This window comes from Danio aesculapii, chromosome 21 (assembly GCF_903798145.1).
Source record: "Danio aesculapii chromosome 21, fDanAes4.1, whole genome shotgun sequence".
Taxonomy (NCBI): domain Eukaryota; kingdom Metazoa; phylum Chordata; class Actinopteri; order Cypriniformes; family Danionidae; genus Danio; species Danio aesculapii.
In genome coordinates this window covers 13867850-13883900 of record NC_079455.1, presented here as the reverse complement: position 1 = coordinate 13883900, position 16051 = coordinate 13867850, and the positions used below count along the sequence as shown (strand labels likewise).

Sequence of the window (16051 nt, the reverse complement as noted above, 5' to 3'; positions counted from 1 at the left end):
CCTTCCCTAATGGTCTATTTTCAAGGAGCGATATGGTTTCATAAACATTACACAACAAAACATATACACCAGTAAACATTTATATAAATTTACACTGTTGACATTACCGATTCACACTATACACAAGTAGAGATGCAACTACTATAGATTTTGGTTGTATGATTATAGTCTGTGGAATAATAATGGTTTCATGATTAAAACAATTATTATGCATTCCTTAATTTCAAAACACTACTAGTTTAGAAAGTCACAAACTTTAAAATAAAAATGTTATTTATTGCTGCTCAGTAGCTAAGTAATACAGCACAAAATAATAATAAAAAACAAACAATAGCCAATTTCTCTTTGGACTTAAAAATAAGTTTTTAAAGTTTCTGGCATTTAAACATAAGTAATTATTTTTTCACTTAAAATAAATGACAGAACAATCAATTAATTAATAAATAAATAAATAAATAAGAATAAGAATAAATAACAAAAATGGATATGTCTAATGTAAATCTAAGCCTCATATTAGCTATGTATTTTCCTTTTAAAGAGAACCTCTGTCTGAAAGGCGCTTTTGATTAACTACATTACAAAATTGTTTGGAATTTTCATTTAGTTTTTTGCTTTTCTCTTTGGAGAAGAAATGTGTAAATTCCATACAAAGTATGAAGCTGACCGGTCGTTTCTTATCATGTGACTCACGGTGAGCTCCCAGCACTTTCAACTACAGTAGGTGCACCTGGAAAGCATGAGCGTGTTACATCGCTCGCGTGCCGCATGTACGTCGATGCCGAAATTGCACGTGCAAAAGACAAATTATGCGAATGGCCCTTAGTTAATAGCCTCAATCATAATTAAAATCAGTCTTTAACTTTAAACTAGCGCACAGTTGGCATAACTTTTAGTTTTGTTCTGTTCAGAAACCTGGTGTTGAGAAGCCTTTGCGATTTAATTAACCTTGACAAATTAAAGCGCTGTTAATAGTGAAACCAGTTAATCGTTGCATCCCTATATGCGAATGTGTAGGGCAACGCAAGTTACAGAAGGCCCCCCTTTGCTTATGGCCCCGAAGAGTGTTGGATCATCTCTGACTGTCAAAGGTACTAAAATTGCAAAATAAACTGTGCAGCTTTTTTGGCACCCTTTCACAAGAGTATCTAGCACAACCATATGGTACCAAAAATGTGGAGCTAGACTACTGCAGCTGAAGGCTGGTGGTTTACAGAGAAGCTTTTACCTGGGCGTGCGACAAGCCAGGGAAATTACAACACAGGAAGTGCCCTTTTTAAATGCACTGACGAAACATGAAACCGTAATAACACAATCATACCAAACAGCGGTGAATCATGATTGGACAAAGTTTGTCATCATTTTCTGACTAATTGCCACATGCAAGGAAGCAAAAACAGAAATTGCTGTATGTTCGCTGTTGTTTATGAGGCCGCTCATGTCACATCTAAACACGTGGAAAGCGAGAGAGGTGTTGCTTTATCTACTATTTTCTTTATTATTATTATTATTATTATTATTATTATTAGGGACCAAGCACTGAAACAGTGCGTAGGCCCTTTTAGAATTGCTCCACCTATGCCCACTTGAAGAACTGGCCCCCGAGCTACATTTCGTGCACCAAACAAAAATTGGCACACACATCAAACATACCAAAACCTACAAAAAAAAAAAAAAAAAGTCTCTTGAAGCGAAACCTCAAACCGAACGGTAAGTCGTATATTTTTTAACTTCCTCTTCCGAAAAATGGCATTTTTGTAATTTCCAGTGTGTTAAATTGTGAAGATCTAGAGTTTTCGCTGAAGGCCGTGTCAGTGGTGGGCTGACCAAGTTCAATGCTTCTCCATGGAGAAAGTGGAGGAAGTACTTATAACTGAGCCAAACAATGTCCGATCTGCCTGAAAATTCACAGGTTCGATGAGATTTATCTTCTGAAGATATCTACATGCCAATATTGAGTCACAGTCATAGCGCCACCCACCGACGGAAGGAAGTTTGGCATAAATCTGTGATTTTTCTCAGGTATTTTAATATATATCAGCTGAAATTATAATTGTCCACTGTTGTCTGTCATCCTATGGCCACCGTGCTTTCATCACTGCTTGCGGCTTTAATTATTATTATTGTAAAACTGGAAAGTGGTGGGGTTTAATTGGGCAGAGGCAGTTGGTGTGCTTTTGTAAATCAGCAGAAGATGTCGCACCGAGTTTCGAACCAATTCCTTAACCAGTTAGGAGGAAACGAGGATTAGGACATCAGGTCCAAAATAAATAAGCCTCGATACGCGTTCACTGAAAGCTTCCAGGATTTCTTGACACATTGTACATAACATCACTAGTAACAACAACTGACACATCTTGTTTAAAGTCAATATAATCAACAAAGCTGCTTACAATGCAAATATGAGATATAGAGATGTGACTTTACCCAGCAGTGCCAAAAGTGTTATATATGTAAAAACATGTATGTCACTGCCTCGGCTGTCAAACAAGTGGAATTTCCCTCTGAATGGGAAAGGGGGTAACCTACAAACAACTGGGCTTTCATTCATCCAGTTAATCAGCTCTAATGGTTGGTGAATACGCCCACAGTTGAACTGTTAGTCAGTGCATTGCTGTAATTCCCTTGAATGAGCCTGAAGGGGTGATAAGAATGCAGCAGAGCAGGTCAGTGTGAAAGCTGGGAGCATGTCAGCTGTCATGCTTCGACAACTCTGCCTGTCAGGTCACAGGTCGTTGTGTGGAATCCGTATATGAAGATAAGACGCTTACTGTTACTTGTTCAGGAACTACAGATTTGAACTTCAACTGTACATTTGTCTGCATTGATATATTAAAAGTAGCCAATATATTTAAACAAATGAATTATTGCTATAATGCTGCAGATGTGGCTGTGTTTTTAAAAATCCATCACTAGTCTGGTTGACACTCCAACACAGTAGGTCATGGTGTCTACCTTTTCTGGAATGGGCTTAAGCTGTCATTAATCAGCAGTAAATAACTAGAAGAATAGCAATGTCCATTAATATATTAATAAAAACCAATGTACTTGGTGGATTACACCGTAAAGGCCTGTTGTTATTTGATTAATAAAGGTCGTAGAGTGTATGAGGCTACTGTCACTTCAAATAGTTCACCCAAAAATGATATTGTTAGGAAAATAGTTCATCTTTGGATCCCAAATTAAGATATTTAGATAAAATCACAGACCTCCTTCATTCTTCACAGACAACAAGAGTACGAACTCTTTTAGAGTAGAACTCTTCCTTTAAACAGACCATACAGTATGGCTTCAGTGGTTAAATCGGAATATTATCACACTACAAGAATACAATTCAGCAATAGTTTGTCTATGGAATATAATTAGGAAAGCTCCACACACCTCCACAATATGTTAAAGTGAACATGCATTCAAAAGCAATTTTATTACCCTGCATATTCAAAGTGGCTCCCTGATGCGTGCATTATATCAGGGCTGGGTGATTTAATCGAGGAAATTTTATATGCATTTTTTACACACATGTGTATTATGCACACTGATAAGCTACGCTAATAAAATCTGTTTACATTCTAAATTTGGTTTAATGTGTCTGTAATGACATTGAGATAATCGTTCTGTGATAATGGCAGCTCTTTACTTTGCTACTCAATGAACTACAGCTCACGTGTAATTGTCAGTAATTGCTGCACGTGTAATTACAACATAATAATATGTTTTACTCTAACTCAAAACAATAGTCAAGTGTTTCAAATAAAATAAACCAAATGCAACTAATTTTTCAGCCCTAATAGTGACTATTACACAATGTTGACACTGACTACATTTACATAGACATCAGTAATCAAATTTTTGCCTTAATCTAAATAAGACAATATGAAAAGGTGTTTACATGAGTTTTGATTGTTCCTTTTATAATGCCGTTTTACATATTATAGCCAGTAGTGTAAAGTAACTAATTACAAATACTCAAATTACTGTAATTGAGTAGTTTTTCACAGGAATTGTAATTTATTAAGTAGTTTTAAAAATGTGTAATTTTACTTACTCTTGAGTACATTTAAGTGCTGTATCTGTACTTTTTACTCCATTACTTTCCTTCAACCTGCAGTTCCTGTTTATGGGGATTTGAAAAATCAGTCCTGCGAGTCCAATCAAATCACACATAGAAGGTAAATCGCATCATAATGAACTACCTCAAGACATGTGCGCTTTATAATTGCAGCAAACTGTTTGGAAGTATTCAAAGTGTCCAAGAAGATGTCCAAAATCTTTACACGCATTGACCCAGAGACTGTTTAGATGCATGTCACTGATAAGAAGATGACTGATGTTTACTGTATGATGACCAAAATGGCCTTAAACACCCAGCAAGCACAAGACGTTAACATGACGTCAGATTGACGTTGGACCCCAACGTCATGGGAACGTTGCATTTTGTTTGGAACTAAATGTCAGAACTAAATGTAAGGCCAACATTCAATGTCCAACGTCCAACCTAAAACCAACCAAATATCAACTTCTAATGATGTAACAGCTTGACATTGTGTGGACGTTACCACTATTGACATATATCAGATGTTGGATTTTGGTTGCCATACCTGATGAATAAATGTCAGTATTTGACGTCAATATGATGTTGGTTTTAGATGTTGTGTCAATGTTGGATTTTGGTTACTTTCTAACAACCTAAAATCGACCAAATATCAACGTCATTTGACGTCATTATTGGACATCAAAATAACATTGTCCTTAGACGCTGGCTAGACGTAGAATTTTGGTGAGTTGACGCCTCAACCTAAATCTAAACTAATAATATCGTCTTCTGATGTTGTGTGCCTGCTGGGCAATAACTAGATGCACTACAGCAGTGTTTCCCAACCCTGTTCCTGAAGGCACACCAGCGGTACACATTTTCAACCTCTCTCTAATCAAACACGCCTGAATCAACTCATCAGGACATTAGAAGAGACTCCAAAACATGAAATCAATGGTTCAGATAAGGGAGAAATCCAAAATATGTACTGTTGCTGTGCCTCCAGGAACAGGGTTGGGATACACTGCACTACAGAATGTTACGTTTACACACAACCACAAATTACATGTGAACGCATCAGTGTTTACAACGTAATCCTCACTACTCGCTATTCTTGAGTACTTTTGAAAGGGCTACTTTTTACTCATACTTTGATTAATATTTACAACAAATACTTTTTACTGTACTTGCACTACATTTTTAGGCAAGTAATAGAGTTTCATGTAATTTTAGGTGTTTTATTTTAAATTTTTCGACAAAAACTGCAGTTTCACTTTCATTCAGGAAAATTTTATGCATGCCTCCGTGACAAACTGAGGTAATGGTTGTTTTAGACTGTTGTTTTAGTGAAATTTAATACCACATGCTAAATGTGAAGGAAAAAAAAACTTCAGCATTTCACTGACTCAGTAGTAAGCATGGGACGATAACCATTTTTATAACCGGTTTGCAAAAGTCAAGGTTTTATAACCGGAAAAATTTTGTGCAATACCGTTTTTAAGTTATGTGTACAATTTTTTTAGATACTTTTTTTTTTGGTTTTTTAGGACAACAGTATCTCCAAATATGCAATTTGTAAAAAAAAAAATTTGATTTTGAAATAAATGAAGACAGCAGAAGTCAATAATTCATTTGAATTATTTAGCCTGACATGTTTACTGCTCCAAAATATTTTCATTGTTTCTCAAAATAAAATATATTGTGTTTAAAAGAGAAAAATGTTTTCGTTTTTTACCCAGACATTTAAAAAAATATATTTTAGAGCAGTAATCACAATACCGTGAACTTGTGATATTTTTATTCAAGGATATCATACCGTCAGAATTTTATACCCGCCCATGCCTACTCAGTAGGTGCAGAGAATAGTGTCAAACAGCCGTGTGTGTATGGAATATCCTGTCACAAAATGATGCAAAAATCCTACATGATGGTAGTAGTTTGATTGCGGTCTTTACGTCTGTACTGCACTTCAATAATGCTACTGTTTGATTATGACTTAATCAGATTATTATAATCAAAAAACGTTGTTTACATGGTAGACTCTTAATCGGAGTATTGTCTTAATTGTATTAAAATCGGATTACTGGTGTCCATGTAGACGTACTTACTATTGCGTTTTCCTGCAGGTCTCTGTGTGAACGCTGCCTCTCTCTGGCAGATGAGTAACCTGCGGGGCCTGACGTGTCGCAGTCGCACGGCCAGATAGTCCCCTGCGAGCGCGGTGCGTCCCCTGCCTCACAGCATGCCCTCCACCAGCCGGGCAGGGTGCCTGAAGGACCCCAAGATTGCTGATCTCTTCTTTAAGGAGGACCCCGAGAAGCTCTTCTCAGACCTCCGAGAGATCGGCCATGGCAGCTTCGGCGCAGTGTATTTTGTATGTTTTATAAATGTATCTGGAATTCATGATTTTAAGGCATGTGATTGAGTTGTAATCGATCTGCTATGTGTTTTGCTTAGGCACGGGATGTGCGGACTTCAGAGGTGGTGGCCATCAAGAAGATGTTGTACAGTGGGAAACAGTCCAATGAGGTCAGTTTTCCTACATTACATTGTCCTGACATCAGTCACACAGTAGTTTGGTTGTGGATCAGCTTTTCTTTCTGAGGGTGGGCACAGGGCTAAAAATGCTTGCATCATACCAGTCCATTCATACCATAAAATTCAGATAACTAGAATTTTTATATTTTTTATCTGATAAAACAAATCCAGTAAAATTAAATAATGTGAAATATTATTACAACCTAAAATAATGTTTTTATTTTTTTATTTTTAAGCATTTCTAAAATATTAATAAAGTAATTTATTCCTGTGATGACAAAGTAAAACTTTCTGCATTTCTTCACGTTTTCTGCATTTATTCAGTCACATACTCATTCAGAAATCAGTCTAATATGCTGATTTGCTGCTCAAACTTTTTACATTGTTGTTGTCAGCCTGGAAAACAAGTTTGAGCCACAAGTTTAAGTTTAGTAATAAAATGAAGGAAAAAAATTGTTCATGAAGGAAGTTAAGACATTTATGATGTATACTTAGATATAATATAGATGGATGAATGGATAGATGGAATATAATATACTTAGATTTATATTCATCGAATATAATTAGAATGAGTTTAACACCTTTAAGCAGTAAAATTGTAAGATAGATGAATGGATGGATGGATGGATGGATGGGTAGATGGATGCAGCCCTGGTGATCATAACAATTATTACTTTGCAGTGTATAATAATTTTTTTGTTTCATGTTTGAAAACAATTATACAGCCAGGATATTAGATTTCAATTGGTGAAGTCCCTTTAAGACTCGTGTAACACCGCCGATTGAAGTGAAGCACCACGGCCATTCATACTTTAGCTGGAGGCAGCGTTTCCTTTGTAATTTCAGATTAGCAGTAATCAGATTAGACATAATCTCTGCAAAGAATCCTTCAGAAGCTTTTAGCGCTGACTTTCTTTTTCAGGAACTGTACCAGTAAGTCGATATGTTGACTGTGCTCATGTCAATAGTGGCTACAGGGAACTAATGGAAAACTGGAACTCATTGAAATCTTTTTTGCACAATTTGTAAGAATCTATTCTCTTCTTTTTGCTTAGAAATGGCAGGATATCATTAAAGAAGTGAAGTTCCTCCAGAGAATACAACACCCAAACAGCATAGAGTATAAAGGATGCTACTTACGGGAGCACACAGCATGGGTAAGATCTGTCCCTTTCTCTTCTCAATCTCTCATTCTCTCTCACGCTATTTGCTGTAACCCGTTAAGCACATCATGATTCAGCAGTTTTTTCCCTCTTCAGCTTGTCATGGAATACTGTTTAGGCTCAGCCTCTGACCTCCTTGAAGGTAAAATGCCAAACATTTGGCTTCATTATCAATACTTTATTCAAAATGTAGGCTTTGCTTCTTCCTTTTCAACCGTCTCCCAGAAAATGCATTAACTGACTGATTGTATATCTTAAATGAAGTTTATGTTGCTTGATAAAAGCATTGGTCAACTGCATAAATATAGTTTTAACTCAATGTCAGTTTGATGAATGTGCATTTTTTGTGCTTAGTTCATAAGAAGCCCCTTCAGGAAATTGAGATTGCTGCAATTACCCATGGTGCTTTGCAGGGCCTTGCATACCTTCATTCCCACAACATGATTCACAGGTTAGTGTTTTTTGTTTTTGTTTTTCTCTGAAGTGTTTGCTTGTACATTTAAATAGTGTTGGAAATAAAGAACTGGTTTGCCTGGAACCAAGAAATTTTCTTGACACTGGTTCCTTTAAGCATTTTTTGCAATACTGATAATGGGAAACATTGTAAAATGCTCTGACAGGCTTTCCTGCACGCTGTGACCGAATTCTTTCTGCTGTAGTGTTAAGGTTTCATTGACAGGAAAAGGTTGAGGTAGTTAATAAAACACCATAGGTTGGACTCTGTCATTTACAAGAGATAAAGTAAATTTTTTATTTAAATTTTGTTTTTTGTTCTTTAGGACCACTATCTCCAACAGAAAAGCTATTCAAAGATGCAGTTTTAAATTGTAAAGAAATCTGTATTTTTGAAACTAATTAAGACAGCAGAAGTCAAAGATTCATTTGAATTATTCAGCCTGACATGTTTACTGTACCAAAATATTTAAAATCTTTCACAAAATAAAATGTATTGTGTTCAAACAGGAAAAAAAGTTTTTGTTTTTTACCAGACATTTAAAAAGACTTTTAGAGCAGTAATCGCAATACCGTGAAACTGTGATATTTTTATCCAAGGTTATTATTACGTCAGAATCTTATACCGGCACCATGCCTAGTTAGTACAGCTCAAGTCTCATTTGCAGCTGATTTTGACCTACATTTATAACATTTATTTACCACTATATGCTATGTTAAACAAACAGACTACCCAAAAATGCAAGTCCTGTCATCATTTATTCATTCACCTTGACTTGTTCAAAACCAGTTAGATTTTTTTTTCTGTTGAACACAAGCAGCTACATTCCACTCTCCCTCGTGAAGCTAATACGAAAGTAACTGAAACTGCAATTCTTCGAAATTCCACTAAGCCTGGCTCCATAATAAAGCACATTTCTAATGACCCCAATGTTAAAATGGTCAACTTTACAGCAGTAAAAAAGTGTTTACAGCCTGGTACAAAAAGCGATTTTGGTGTATGTAGCTAATATTACAGTTCATGATAACTGAGGGAGTGATTTTTTTTATTTTTATTTTTTTTCATAACTCATCTGTTTCATTTATATCAAGTCTGCATAATTAAGGGTGTGGCCACTTGAGTGACAGCTAGGTCTAGATAGTCACCATCACGTCATTTCCGCAGATTAGCTGCTGAACTCGGTATACACATCATATTTTTGTTTTATGTAGCTTTACACAATCAATTTCCTTTTGGAATTATTTCTTACAATTATGAGATAATATTGTATGCTGTGCACTTAATTGTACTCCCAAACCATTCTAGTGGCCTCCATTTCCCAGGTGAGTAAAATTATATACTTGTATACCATCTCTATAAATGTATTTGTTTTGTTTAAGCTCATTTATAATTTATAATTTTCATTAGAACTTGAATCCCACTCCAGAATCTGACAGATTGATTAGCTGTAGGCTCTAGAACAGTCATCTAAAGCGTTGTCATACAGTGTTATGCCTGGAATTCATCAATAGTCTTGCATTTACTAACACAGACTATATTTGAAGTGTTTGGAAGTAATTAGCATTTTCCTCCTGTTGAAAAATGTCATAAGAACAATGTTTAGTGGCTCAATGTATTACAGCAGTGTTTTTAAAAGACTGAACACATTATTGATATAGTGTACAACCAAGCACATGTGGTCAGAACACAAACGAGTAGCAGATAATGAAGTATTAAGCGTTCCTCCCAAGAAAAGCATCCTAGCAGGCATCTGTAGCTCCACTCACACTCCGCCTCTTTGCCCTTTTTTGGTTACCCCCAGTCGATGCGATGACATGTGAGCAAAATGGCGACGATTGGCCATGCCCACTTGTAGATTCATTTGCGCTCTTCAGAAACCTATGGGCGGCATCACGATACTATGTCCATATCTTTTACAGTCTATGGTTGAACACAAAAGTAGATATTTTGAAGATTGTTGGAAACCTGTAACTGTTGACCTCCATAGAAGGAAAAAAGAAACACTATGGAAGTCAATAGTTACAGGTTACCAACGTTCTTCAAAATGTTTTCTTTTGGGTTCCTTTGGGAGGTACTTTGTGTGTATGTTGCTAAACAAAATTTGTGATAATGTTGGCCAAATATTTTGTTTAATGTAATGTTGAATTGTTTAGCTTAAGGTAATATAAACCCATAAAGCAAGCTAAATAATCAAGCATCTTAGAACTTTTTGAAACATAAGCCTGAGTTTTAACAAAAGTTAATATCAGATAATTTCAGGAAACAGCATAGGGTGTACCATATATTCTCCAGATTTTATGTGAAACAGAAATACGGCAAATAAAATATCAGATCTTTGTCATTTGGCCAAATTTAAGTGCAAAAAAATGATGAAAAAGATATGATAATAACAATCTCACAATGTTACTTTACGCCCCTCAATTAAAATGTGTCCCGACATTAAGGCATAGAAAGTCCTTGTCAGGTCCTTGAATTTGAAGTTAGCCAAGAAACCCGTACACAAGAACTGACTCTGTTATTTATCTTTTTGTCTTTACTCAGGGATATTAAAGCTGGGAACATCCTGCTGACCGAGCCTGGACAAGTCAAACTAGCAGATTTCGGTTCTGCCTCCATCGCCTCTCCGGCCAACTCTTTTGTGGGGACACCATATTGGTGAGCAGACTGATTAACTCTGTGTTGTATGTTCTCTGTTTACACACAGCTCCTAATGTTCCTGTTTTATCTCTCAGGATGGCCCCTGAAGTGATTTTAGCCATGGATGAGGGACAGTATGATGGAAAGGTGGACATCTGGTCTCTGGGGATCACTTGCATAGAACTAGGTGATGAAGAATTGCTGTGCATCACAAATTGAATTGTGCATCTTTCATGATGTGAAAGTCGCTCTTACTTTTGCTTCGTTTTTAATGTAGCGGAAAGGAAGCCTCCTCTGTTTAACATGAATGCGATGAGTGCCTTATACCACATAGCACAGAATGAGAGTCCCACACTACAGTCAAGTGAATGGTGAGGTCTATAACATAATATCATGCATAATAGCAGGTGTTCGCATCTTGTCTAGGCTAGAAATCACACATTTGGGTGATTTATTCAGATTTAAAATTTACAGCACACCTTTTTTTAACAGTTTTTCCATGGAAATATTTAGAAATTAAGTTTAATGGAGCTCTAAATTAAATAACAGTAGTGGAAATGACATTAGAGTTCATGTGTTTAGATTTTAGCCTGTTTATATTATTCCTCAAAAACATTCACAGATGTCTCTGTGTGGTGTCTTCTTAATGCTAAATTGAAATAAATGTTGGTCAATATTTTTGGATCCTGCGATTACAAAGTTTTACCATTTAAAATTGTCTTTGCAGCTAAAATATGTTTGGTTGAAATGGTTTCCTGTGAGCCACATCTTAAAACAATCGATAATGCTAAATTATCAAGATGTATGTTTTTGTTGCATTAATGGTCAGTCATGATTAATGATTTGATTAACCTGCTTTTATTCTTTTCTCAGGACGGATTATTTTAGAAATTTTATTGACTCTTGCCTTCAGAAGATTCCCAAAGACAGACCACACTCTAAGGATTTGTTGCAGGTGTTTGCATTGAACAGTCAACACATATAAACCACCTTTTTGTTTGTTAGTCATAATAATCCAGCTGAGTTCTTGGTTTGACTGCCTTGTTTTTCTGTCTTCTGTGAAAAAAAATTAAAAATAAACATAGCATGCCTTCGTCCTGCGAGAGAGGCCAGACTCTGTTCTGGTGGACCTAATTTTGCGGACAAAAGATGCCGTTCGAGAGCTGGACAACCTGCAGTACCGCAAGATGAAGAAGCTCCTCTTTCAAGAGGCCCACAATGGGCCAACCACTGAGACCCACGAGGGAGAAGAGGTCAGATCTGTAGTTGAATGGACTTAATATTGCTTAAAGGGATAAATGGAAAAATATGAGTATCTCACTTTATGAGTGTCTTCTGTTGAACATCAAAGAAGATATTTTGAAGAATGTAGGTTGCTGTCACCCATCAATAGTAGGAAAAACTTGCAACGGAAAGTCAATGGGTGCAAGTTACTAAAAATAGAAAAATATCTCATTTACCCTTATGTGGTTTTATACCTTTTGGGCTCTATCATACCCGCGGCACAATAAGGTGCAAGACGTGTTTGGCACGATTTGTCATTTTCACGTTTTGCGCCATGTTGTTTAAATATCAAATCTATTTGCGCCACTTTGTGGATTCATGGGTTTTCCGGTCTAAAAAGGAGACGTATTAAGGCACATTGTTGGCACATTGCTATTTTGAAAAACTGAAATAGACCGTGCTATTGACCAACTAAAACCTGGTCTAAAGTCCAGCGCAGAGTGCATTAGTTATGCTGGTCTAAAACTAGTACACATTGCTTTAGACACACAGGATTTACAGCAATACACGAATATCTTTACATATGAAAAAATTAAAGGATTAAAATGTTACAAAAATTATTATCTTCTACATAAATATTAAAACCACTGGCTCCATGCCTCATCTCGGGGGGCTTTTTTCAGATTATTCATGACAATTTGCATCTGTATAATGTTAATATTATTAGCAGTATCCTTTATTATATGCATATTGATATTTGTTTTAATAAAAACAAGTTTAGATTTGTCCATCTGTTGGGTTTTGGAGAAGTTTGCATCACCATATGGGGCATAGGAATAGGACGTGTGTTTGCATATAACTCTTTTTTTTTTTTCGTTATTATTGTTCATTTATTTGTTTGCTGGGAATTGGAACTAAATTTAGAAATAGTTTTGAAACAAATCTTTGCACTTAACAAACTAAATTAAATATGTAGGCTAATGGATGTATTCAGTGGAGTACGTACAACACTGTTTCCTTATCCATGAATGTAAAAGTAAAGAGAATTAAAGATGCCAAATGGACGAGGTTTGTTCTTTATCCTCGTGCTGCAGATAGTCTGTTTAACTGGTGTCTCGCTGATGAAGCGTTCAGTTTTTCCACTTGCAAAGTCTGCCATGGAAATAGCGAATGTGCAATGGCGCAACGCAACTGACTCTTAAAGGGAATGGGAGATAAGACTCTGATTGGTTTTATGCACGTTATGCTAAAAACACACCCAGAACTCATTAGGGAATAAGCACAACCCTGTTAGACAATGTGCTGGGGCGCAAAGCATATTTTTCCATTCTTAAAATAGCACAAGTGGATTCGAACATGCCCATAATGCTTTTGAGCCATGCGCTTTAGACTTTGTGCTTAGATTGTTAAAATAGAGCCCTTTATGTGTATCTTTCATTGATCACCAAAGAAGTTATTTTGAAGAATGGTGATTGCTGTCCATAATAGTACTTCCGTAGTAGAAAAAAATTACTGCAGAAGTTAATGGGTGCAAGCTACCAGCATTTAAAAAAAAGCCAAAATAGTCTTTGGTGTTAAACAGAAGAACGAAACTCAAGTGAAGGTGAGTGAATGATGGCCAAATTAACCTCTTTAAGTATGGTCTAAATTAAGTATGGTTAAAAGTGTTCAGCATTTAAAACTGGCCATTTCTAAAAAAAAATAAAATAAAAAAAAAAGATTCATTTTGATTAATTTTACATGATGCTTTTTGGACTAAATTTCAAATTTGGCTGGATAAAAACACATTTCAGTTATATAATAAGTATGTTTAGGCAGCTTAAGTGCTGCTTTCATTAATGCAATAAAACAATACAATAAAAAATCATGCATATTTCAATTTAATTGAAATGAGAGGCTGTGGATAATATTGAATTTTCATTTAATTATAATTAATTTTTATTAAGTCTTGTAAAGTCTCATGAAGCACTCTCTGCTTGTTTTTTATTTTTTTATTTTATTTTGACCAATAGTGACCTTTTTTATTGTGATATCACTATGATTATTGCTGGCCTGTTATTTTTAAGTGTGTGTATTTGCCTGTGTGTGTGTGTGTGTGTGTGTGTGTGTGTGTGTGTGTGTGTGTGTGTGTGTGTTCAGGAGCCGGAGCATGGGGTTGGTCGCACAGGCACAGTGAGCAGTGTTGGCAGTAATCAGTCTATTCCCAGCATGTCGATCAGCGCGAGCTCTCAAAGCAGCTCAGTGAATAGCCTTCCTGACGCCGCTGATGACAAGAGTGACCTTGATCTGGAGAAAGACCACACAGTCATGTCTAACAGTTCGGTCATACACCTAAAGCCTGTGCGTTCACATCACATCTTGTTTAACCCAAATCTGAGATGCTCTACTAACACATTATGAACATCTTAGAACTTTCCTGCTTTTGTGTCTATTAGGAAGAAGAGGAAGTTTACAGAGAGGATCCTGAAACACGTCCTTCTGCCCCAGAAGCTCAGGTGGCGCCCACACAACCTCCACGATACAAGCCTTCTCGCAACCGTGAGCACTTTGCCACCATCCGCACAGCCTCTCTGGTGAGCCAGTCCCAAAAAATGTGTGCTGAAATGCTTTTCTGTAGTATTCACAACTGATGTCAAATGAAAATATAAATTTTTTTTCCAACAGGACTATAAGTTGTACAGGGTCAACATTTGCAAACAGTTAAGACAAAAACAAGGTCACACTTTATTTTGATGGTTCGTTTGTTGAATTTAAGTTACATTGCATCTACATGCCACTAATACTCATTAGATTATAAATAGACTGTTAGGTTAGGGTTAGTGTAAGTTTCTTATAGTTAGTTAAATGTTTGTTGAAGGAGCAGTATTAACAGATATTAAGCAGACAGTCTACTAATGGCCAGTTTCCACTGAGTGGTACGGTTCGGTTTGGTACGCTTTTATGGCTGTTTCCACTGTCAAAAGGCGTACCGAACTGAACCGTACCATACCACTTTTTCGGCACCCTTTCGAAAGGGTATAAAACACGATGGGGTCATTCGCTTATGCAACATGCCAGAATGAAAACAGAAAACTCGCCATGTTTAAAATACACACACAGCCGAGCGATTACAGCGGATTTATTTATACATATAATAACGAGCCATGGTCGATTCGGGCTCAAACAAACCTTGTCGTTGTCTTGATGAACAGCCAAAAAGCCGTGGAGTAGAGCAGAATCTACCCTGTGCCTCATAGTTTTTTACGAGGCAGTCTGAAGCGCGAGCTGTTTCGCTTTCTTCCTTGCGCTCGCCGCGTGTCTATATCTGAAATAACAATCTGCAATTATAATCAACTCATGTTCATAGAAAAGTTAGAAATAAACAATTCTACACACAAAAAAAGTATTTGTGTGTAAAGCATCTGCTTTGTGAGAAGTGCTTCTCATATGATATGTAAGTGACCCGTACAGCTTTATTGTAGACATTTCCTCGAGCGAGAATGACGTCGACTGAAACTTTCTGTCATACACCACGCCCCCCAAAAGGGTATCCTTGTTAGTGGAAACGCAAGCCTGATAAAGGTGACCCGTACCGAACTGTACCGTACCAGTCAGTGGAAACGGGCCATAATAATACTCAAACGGACTATCAAAATAAAGAGTTACCGAAAACAAAACACAGATAATTGCGAGTATGCAATATTTATGTCCACGATAAAATTGTTTAATTGTTGTTTCAAATTTTTTGTTTTGAATGGGGTTTTGTGGAAGTTAATAAATTATTTACATCATATACAGTGCACAAAATGCTTTTCTTACTTAGATTTTTTTTGTCCTACTAGTCCAAATATCAAACAATTTTTAAATCAAGTAGCCTTTTCCAGTCAAGCAAAAAGTTTGGTCTTGTTTTAAGAAATAATGTCAACATTTAGTGTGTTTTTGTCCTTAAAAATAATCTGCCAATGGGGCAAGCTAAGTCTTGTCTTTTTTCAGCAACAAAAATGAAGCAGAGCATTTCTGCATTGC

General features: G+C 36.4%; 1 protein-coding gene across 1 annotated transcript in view; it reads left to right on the top strand.

The window, feature by feature from the left end:
- The window catches only part of taok1b (TAO kinase 1b), a 53455-nt gene that overhangs the window by 21117 nt on the left and 16287 nt on the right, over nucleotides 1–16051 (top strand). The window contains exons 2-13 of the mRNA XM_056445803.1: nucleotides 6157–6404; nucleotides 6488–6559; nucleotides 7624–7725; nucleotides 7828–7873; nucleotides 8086–8182; nucleotides 10727–10840; nucleotides 10918–11009; nucleotides 11100–11193; nucleotides 11696–11777; nucleotides 11908–12075; nucleotides 14186–14386; nucleotides 14482–14619. Coding sequence (XP_056301778.1) covers nucleotides 6273–6404; nucleotides 6488–6559; nucleotides 7624–7725; nucleotides 7828–7873; nucleotides 8086–8182; nucleotides 10727–10840; nucleotides 10918–11009; nucleotides 11100–11193; nucleotides 11696–11777; nucleotides 11908–12075; nucleotides 14186–14386; nucleotides 14482–14619 — 1338 coding nt within the window. The 5' untranslated portion in view covers nucleotides 6157–6272. The remainder of the gene's footprint in view (nucleotides 1–6156; nucleotides 6405–6487; nucleotides 6560–7623; nucleotides 7726–7827; nucleotides 7874–8085; nucleotides 8183–10726; nucleotides 10841–10917; nucleotides 11010–11099; nucleotides 11194–11695; nucleotides 11778–11907; nucleotides 12076–14185; nucleotides 14387–14481; nucleotides 14620–16051) is intronic.